This window comes from Oncorhynchus keta, chromosome 23, assembly GCF_023373465.1.
Source record: "Oncorhynchus keta strain PuntledgeMale-10-30-2019 chromosome 23, Oket_V2, whole genome shotgun sequence".
NCBI classification, from domain to species: Eukaryota; Metazoa; Chordata; class Actinopteri; order Salmoniformes; family Salmonidae; genus Oncorhynchus; species Oncorhynchus keta.
The window spans coordinates 42,289,498-42,297,661 of record NC_068443.1 but is presented as its reverse complement, the minus strand read 5'-3'; the positions used below and the strand labels follow the sequence as shown (position 1 = coordinate 42,297,661).

Sequence of the window (8,164 nt, the reverse complement as noted above, 5' to 3'; positions counted from 1 at the left end):
GATCCCCAGCCTTTTCATTCCCTGTTTGCTCTCTCCCTCAGTTTCCCCCTCCCTCCTCTGTGTTGCATCACTGGGTTATATTATTTCACCCCCATTATATATTACTCTGTATTGATGTGTAATATTGTTATTATTGTTGCAATAAAAAAAATAATAATCTTAAATAACTGCTCTATTGCCTGCTCCCACTACGATAATGCCGATGTCATCACTGACTCCCAGCAGCCTTGGCTGAGGCACCTGAGCCATTTTTACTGTGGACCAACCAAAGGTCGTTCTCTTCTGAGCTCGCCTCCTGCATCCATCTAGCTCTAGCCTAATTCCTCTCCTCTCTCCTCCCTGTCTACTCCCCTACCCTACCCTACCCATGTCTGGCTTGCTGGCAGACAGACTGACGCGCTACTGTGTACCAGGCCCTGTTAGAAACCATTCACCCATAGCCCTGACTGGGGTGGTCTAGCTCTGTGTCTCTTTCTATTGCTCGGGGCGGATACTCCCTGCACGGATACACCGAGGGAGGCTGTTAGCTGATATCGACGGGAGGAAAACATATCAAGGAGGAACCCACTGCTGTCGTCGAATTCGAGGTGGTTAGGTAAAACGATTGAGATGTGTTATTTTCTGATGAGATGTTGTTTTTTGATCATGGCCTTGGGTTGACGCAGTGGGGAACCAAGGGTGGTGCTTCGCTCTTTCTCAGGGTTGAAACAATTGTTTTTACAGGTTTACAGAATAACCTTGTCAATAGCCTATTTAATTCAATCTGATTCACAGTCAAAACAAACAACTACATCTGATAATCCTGAATTTGCTAACGTGTCGCAGGGATGAATATATGGGCGGATGAATTCAATGACATCGATATTTACAGTGGGCGAATAGCATAGCACCAATTGGAGTGATGGCCAGTAGCCTATTGCTTTGACAGTGCGTTTGCATTGAGGTGCGGCAGCGCAAGATGTTGGAGAAGACAATATTTACGTTATGAATTTTCGGTCTTTTCGAGTCTAAACAGAAAACCACGAACTAGGTCGGTGCATAATATTTGTCAATTATGTAATTTATGTTTATTTTATGTAATTTATATGCCAGTAATTTATATGCCAGTATGTTTTGTGATGCTGGCAAAAAATATATGTGTTCTGACATGAAAGATATGACTGGGGAGATTTTTCGCAACCACAGTGTGTTGATAGCCTATTGCTTTCTGTAGAATCAAGGAAATCATGAAACGTAACAAGCCAAACTATTTTGTAATTGATGGGACATTATTTGGTCAATAGGCCTACCGACGCAGGCCCTAATTAGGCTACATATTGGCATTGTCAGCTGCTGCGTTGTAGACGAAAATATTTAAATACCCATCTAGAATGAAAAGAAATAAGAGCAGTGATCGATTGTACAGATAGCCACGCTAGTTTGCCCTCATGTTGGTGCTAGCAAGCAGGCTATGTAGTGCTACACATTTGCTTTAAATTGTCAAATTAAAATACTGTATTAAAATACTGTATGACCTATTTTGCTGTATATCTACAGCAGCATACTGTGAATTATGATGCATTGTGGGAAAATGTGGTTTGCAAAATAATCTCTGTCTCATTAACATATTTTGAGGTGCGCCTTGTAAAAGGCTATGTTTTGTTGCACCCATTAGTTAGAATGCTGTACCCTACAAAATACAGTAGTCTACATACCAATATATACAAATATGTACATATTTGTTCTGTATATCTACAGTAACACACTGGCTACTGTACTGTTAGATATGTACTGAAACACAGTACCACCCAGAGAATACAGTGACAAACTGTTTTGTGAATTTAAAAACCTTTCCCTGTACATCTACAGTAATATACTGTAATTCAGTACTCCCCCAACATAATATTGTACCATACTGTAATTTTGGAGTGCCAAAAGCATTTTTCGGGTTCATGGTATTGTTGTGGCCCATTAACACATTTCAATAATGTGCCCGCAATTTGGGGCATTCCTGCATGTGGGCATTCCCCCTCAAGCATTCCATTGATTCCTTCATGAACAGCCCCCAGCTAGCACCGTAGGCTGGGGTGACACTGTGTAGCTAGCTAGCTAACTAGGTAACTCGCTCGTTAGGGACACGGTGTGCTAACAAGCCAACTTTGCTCGTTAGGGACACCATGTGCTAGCTAGCTAGTTAGTTAGCTAACAGGAGAGAGCGAAGGACACTGTGTGCTAGCTTAGCCAGCTAGTCTGGTAGTCCGGGAGGCGGTGGCGACACCGTGTGCTCGCTAGCGAGTTAGTTAGCTAGCGAGCACACGGTGTCGCCATCGCCTCCCGGAATACCAGACTAGCTGGCTAAGCTAGCACACAGTGTCCTTCGCTCTCTGCTGTTGAACACCTGCCCCTGCCGTCATTAACAGAACTGCGAGAAAACAGTGCCCGACAGGCGAGGACAAAGGACACTGTCTACTGGTGTATGGTTAGCTAACTACCGTTGTCGCCCCTTCCCCTTCTTCTCTGGGGTTTATCGGCATCCAACGTTATTGTGCATTAACGCCACCTACTGTACTGGAGCGCCCAAAGTCTCCCGCCTGTCCTAGCTTAAAAATGTAACGTTATACAGTGCATTCGGAGAGTATTCAGACCGCTTGACTGTTTTTAACATTTTGTTACGTTACAGCCTTATTCTAAAATGCTTATTCTAAAATAAAATCCTTATTCTAACATCCCCACAGCATGATGCTGTCACCACCATGCTTCACCGTAGGGATGTTGCCAGGTTTCCTCCAGACGTGACACTTGGCATTCAGGCGAAAGAGCTCAATCTTGGTTTCATGAGAGCAGAGAATCCTGTTTCTCATGGTCTAAGGGTCCTTTAGGTGCCTTTTGGCAAACTCCAAGCAGGCTGTCATGTGCCGTTTACTTGGGAGTGTTTTCCGTGTCGCCACTCTACAATAAAGGTCAGATTGGTGGAGTGCTGCAGAGATGGTTGTCCTTCTGGAAGGTTCTCCCATCTCCACATAGGAACTCTGTCAGAGTGACCATCAGGTTCTTGGTAACCCTCCCTGACCAAGGCCATTCTCCACCAAATGCTCAGTTTGGCCGGGCGGCCAGCCCCTGGAGAGTCCTGGTAGTTCCAAACTTCTTCCATTTAAGATTGGTGGAGGCCACTATGTTGTTGGGGACCTTCAATTCTGCAGACATTTTTTCCTGCCCTTCCCCAGATCTGTGCCTCGACACAATCCTGTCTCTACGGACAATTCTTTCAACCGCATGGCTTGGTTTTTGCTCTGACATGCACTGTCAACTGTGGAACCTTATATAGGCAAATCATGTCCAATCAATTTAATTTACCACATGTGGACTCCAATCAAGTTGTAGAAACAGCTCAAGAACAATCAATGGAAGCAGGATGCACCAGAGATCAATTTTGAGTCTCCTAGCAAAGGGTCTGAATACTTCTATAAATAAGGTATTTCTGTTTTTATTTTTAATAAATTAGCAAAAATAATCTAAAAACCAGTTTTTACTTAGTTATTGTGGGGTTGTGTGTGTAGATTGATGAGGGAAAAAAATATTGAATCAATTTTAGAGTAAGACTGTAAAGTAACAAAATGTGATCGCAGCCAGTTTGGAAGACTAGAAGTGCAAGTGCTACACAAATGCTAACATGCTTACAGTTGCATTTACTTAAAAAAAAACTTTTTAACAGTGTTGCTCAGAATTTTACAGTAACTTACAGGAAGCTAGTGGCAAGTTACTGTGAACATAGCAATGTACTTTGTACTAGCCAGAGATGTGCAAAGATATATCAGAACGGTGTCGTGTAACAAATCCAGGTTCATTTGAAGACCAATGCATCCTTAACTACAACACGGTTTACTTGCTATGACTGTGCTAAATACTGCCTGTTGTTGGCACTAGCTACTGGCACTGAACATCTTCAACAGTTTACTAACTACTGTGCTTCCAGTAATGCACTGTAAATTCTAGAAATCCATAATGGTACTGTAGTCATGTGTTCCAGTAATATGCAGTACATTTGTGTTACGGTAAAGGGCCTGTAAATCTATAGTGATTTACTGGTTTTTGTGCTGCCAGTAATTTACTGTAAATATTACAGTATCCCCCCCGCAGTGTAGGTATTAACAGCCAATCCAGTAGGGTCTGGAAACTATAGTGAGCTTCGGACAATAGCAACGTGATGTCGCCTTTCCCCATCTTTGTTCCCACCCTGGCTGCAGTTCAAACTCATAAAAGACACACCCTCGTCCACTTACCCTCGCCTTATGGCGGGCGGTCCAAATTGTTAGCCAAGCAAGGGAAGTTTGCAACGTAAGCCCCTCAGCCCTCGTTTATAGTCGTGTTTGCGAGTGTACAATTATGTTCACTCCGGGGCCTGAAACTCCCCATAATTCAATTTGTGACGGTTGTACATTCTGCGGAAATCTGCGAAAACTTAAAAACAACATCAATAGAGAAGTCAACATACAAGTGTAAGTAAAAATAAATGCAAATAAGTTAGAAATTGTGCTACTAATGACGGCACAAACACGTCTCGTAAATGTTTTTGTTTGTTTATCTTTTGGAAATTGTAGAAATAAAACATTTTCCTTCTTCAGAAGCTCCAGCTAGGCATGCTAACATTAGCTAGCTAATTAATTTGCTAGTTATCACACATTAGGTGTTTATTAATAACGATATACAGTATGATGACACTCGTTTTCATAGCAAAAAAACAGGAAGATAAATATAATAGCACGGTGCAATAATTTGCTGTGAGAAAAGTGAAAATCTATTGTAACAGAGACATAGTGAGTCATGAAACAGGTGCAGTTGGTGAGTTTAATAATAACTAATGTGGCGAGATACAAAATATACAAAACAAGAGCAGCGTCTGGACAAGAAAACAGAACCAATACTGTCTGTTGAATGAGGCTACAGAGTGCTAGATAAAGGGGAAGTAATCAAGGCAGTGATGAAGTCCAGGTGTGTATAATGATGGGGCACAAGTGTGCATAATGATGGTTGCCAGGTGTGCGTAATGATGGTTGCCAGGTGTGCGTAATGATGGTTGCCAGGTGTGCATAATGATGGTTGCCAGGTGTGTGTAATTCTGGGTTGCCAGGACTGGTGCTTAGTAAACCGGCTACGTCGTTCCCCGGAGTGGGAGAGTGGGAAATAGGCATTTATTTCCTATGATTTATTTCATTTCTATGACCATTGCAGAATAAATTCCTCACCTTTTCTGACTGTGTTGTTTTCATATTCGTGAAATAGCCTATAGGCCTTCAACAAGTTAATTGCTTTTATTGCCACGATGAGTTCATAGTCCCCAAGTAGCCATACAACAAATTATTGTGCCCATCTCTCATTGTGCCTAATCGATATTATAATTTCACATTTTTATGTCCGAAAGAGAGTGCGGTTTACATACAGTAGAATTTCACAGGTGAACAGACCAGATCTTTTGCATTGATGTGTGTAGGCTACCACTGTATGTGGGCCTACAGTAGGCTAGTTTAGATTAGAAAGTATAAAATGTTTCAGAATTTGCAGACAGTGCAGCATATTTAGGTTCACGAAAAAGTAAATACAAAACAATATTGAATTCAAACAATCTGTTTAGAGGTTCACAACAATGTGCACTTGTTTTTGTCTTTCAGAAACGGTCAGATACAGCAAATGTCATTGCAAAAGAAAACATTCTGCCAACACCAATTCCAATTCCTCCCCAGTATACAGAAAATAAGGGTGTTATTGTCACTATAAAAGGGGTTATTTGCAGAGGGATAGGATTCTACCAAGAACCGTTTTGATCAGAAGAACCCTTTTTGGAAAACTACCTAGAACCTTTAACTTCATATGAACAGTTTTTGTAAGTCTTTGATGATTCCTTGGAAGGCAAGAAGTGTTCTACAAAGACCCATATATAATTTTTCCCAGCATGCTCGATTGCAGGTAGCGTTTCAGAATTGTTTGTTTTACTGTAATATCTGTGTTTTTGCATGTACATTGATTGGTTGATACATTTTATGTTACACAAATATAAATAACATACAGTTTTCTAAACGAATCCACTCTGTTAGTAATTGGATTTATGGCACCCGTTACTGAGATGGTTGAGACAGTTTAGATGGATGAGGTCATCTCAATATTCCATCTTCCCTACCTTGGCAGTCCAGAATGCAGGTTGCGGGTGATTAACAATTCCACTTGTTGGATATCCTAACTCTGGCTGGATTGCAGTAAGAATTACACATCACTTTATAAGCCAACATTGTAAACAAGGAGATTCTTAACATCACTGTGTTAGGATAGAACTTGGCCCTTAAAGAAAGGTCCTTCTGATACAGTAAATATTATGTATTGTCATAATAAGGCTGATGGGCTCTATACATTCATAAAAAGTGTTCTCGTTAGAACCCTTCGTAGATGGCTTAGGAAGAACCTTCAGATGATAAAATGGTTCATGGTAGAACCATTCATAGACGACTCTAGGCAGAACCATATTTTATGCATGGGGTTCCTTGAAAAACCCTACATAGAGGGTTCTGGATAGAACCCTCTGCAAAGGGTTCTACCCAGCACCAAAAAGTGTTCCCCTATGGGGACAAACCGAAGAACCCTGTATGGTTCTACTTGGCACCTTTTTCTCTAAGAGTGTATAATGCTCGTTCACAGTTTCACGACATGTCTGATTCAAAACGGGAAACATGCGCATACGTATGGCGTGCGCCAAGTTTATATACATCTCAATATTTTTGTGCGTGCGCAGTCTTTTCAGAAATTGATTTGAAAAAAAAATAAAAAATCTTAGATGATGGCATTACAAATTCGTTCAAATGAGATCTTCAATCAAATCACCATCTCACTATGGCTTCCCTCTCCACAGGTGTTAGGCATCTACCTGGTGACAAGCCCCTCCTGACTGAGCCCCTCTATAGTCGCGGCCGCATCCCCCCACTGACAGGCATCATGGCGGGGGCTTCAGTGAAGGTGGCCGTCCGGGTCCGTCCCTTCAACTCTCGAGAGATCGGGAAGGACAGCAAGTGCATCATCCAGATGTCAGGGAACACCACAAGTGAGTATTGCATATTTGCACGATAAGAAATGTCTATTGTATTGTCATTGGTGTAAGAAAACACATGGACCTGAGGTCTTCAGCTTTGCTCTTTCGTTGTAGGTTACTTCTTGATTAACCTGGGATGGATGTTAAATTGGCCCCCAAATCAGAAGGCCTATCCAGGGTTGGGCTAGCGCAACCAAAACAAAACATTTCTATTGAAGTATTTCAAATCTAAAACATTTTAGTTGGGCCAAGTCAACTGATGAGGAAGTGATTTGGGGTCCGCCATGCCTATGTACTGGTAGGGGAAATATTAGAGTCTATGTAGGTAATGTTCTATACTAGTAATATCTCTGGAATATGTATTGATGAATCCTTGAAAGGCCTTCCATTGGGATATACAGCATTTCCAGTCTGATAACTCCAGGCAGAGATGTTCTCATCAATAATGAATGTAGTTTGATGAAATATTTACTAATATGGTCTGCTTTAGATTGGGCTTTTAGGAGACAGCCTCATATGGCATTTTAAATGGTTTTGGAGGTGCTATACATTCGATCTAACACCATCTCAAGCTTATTTGAATAAATTCATCACTTCACAACATAGACCCTTCATGGTGGATTCCGATCATCTCTACTGTAGAGAATCACTGAAACATTGCGCTTCTGCCATTTTCTGCTTGGTGCTCGGGAACACATGCTTGAAAGCGACAGGATGGTGGGTAGTGAGGCGTGCAACACATGAGACAAAGGCTCCAATGAGAACGGAGAGCCTGTCTCTGTGTGTATGTGTTTGTGGGGGTGACCTCTAGAGCTTCTCATCCCTCATCACGTGGCCCAGAGGGTCCAAAAGGCCTCGTTGTTTCTGTCTCAGCTGAGACGCTAGGTCAGATGATATGTGTGTTTGTGTGTGTGTCATATTCTGCTTCTTTGTGCCTGTCAACAGTCTGATGATGACCTCATTCCCACAGTCTTTAGCATGGCACAGATTGGGAATACTCAAAAAGGGCTTCCTTTCCTCTTCCTGACTGATGTGAAAGTACTGGACCGTTGAAAGTAATATGGAGGACGGCGGCAAATAGCGATATCAACCATCCTCTTCAATTTCACCTTT

General features: G+C 41.9%; 1 protein-coding gene across 27 annotated transcripts in view; it reads left to right on the top strand.

The window, feature by feature from the left end:
• The first annotated feature begins 265 nt into the window (after nt 1-265).
• Nucleotides 266-8,164, top strand: part of LOC118402370 (kinesin-like protein KIF1A) — a 55,549-nt gene continuing 47,650 nt past the window's right edge. For 25 of the 27 annotated variants that reach the window (XM_052477270.1, XM_052477269.1, XM_052477273.1 and 22 more), the window contains exons 1-2: nt 266-595; nt 6,875-7,063. In XM_052477270.1, the coding sequence (XP_052333230.1) occupies nt 6,958-7,063 (106 nt within the window). In that variant the 5' untranslated portion in view covers nt 266-595; nt 6,875-6,957. Of the gene's footprint in view, nt 596-865; nt 1,031-6,874; nt 7,064-8,164 lie in introns of those variants that run through there. The other 2 variants (XM_052477249.1, XM_052477248.1) reach the window with 2 other exon arrangements.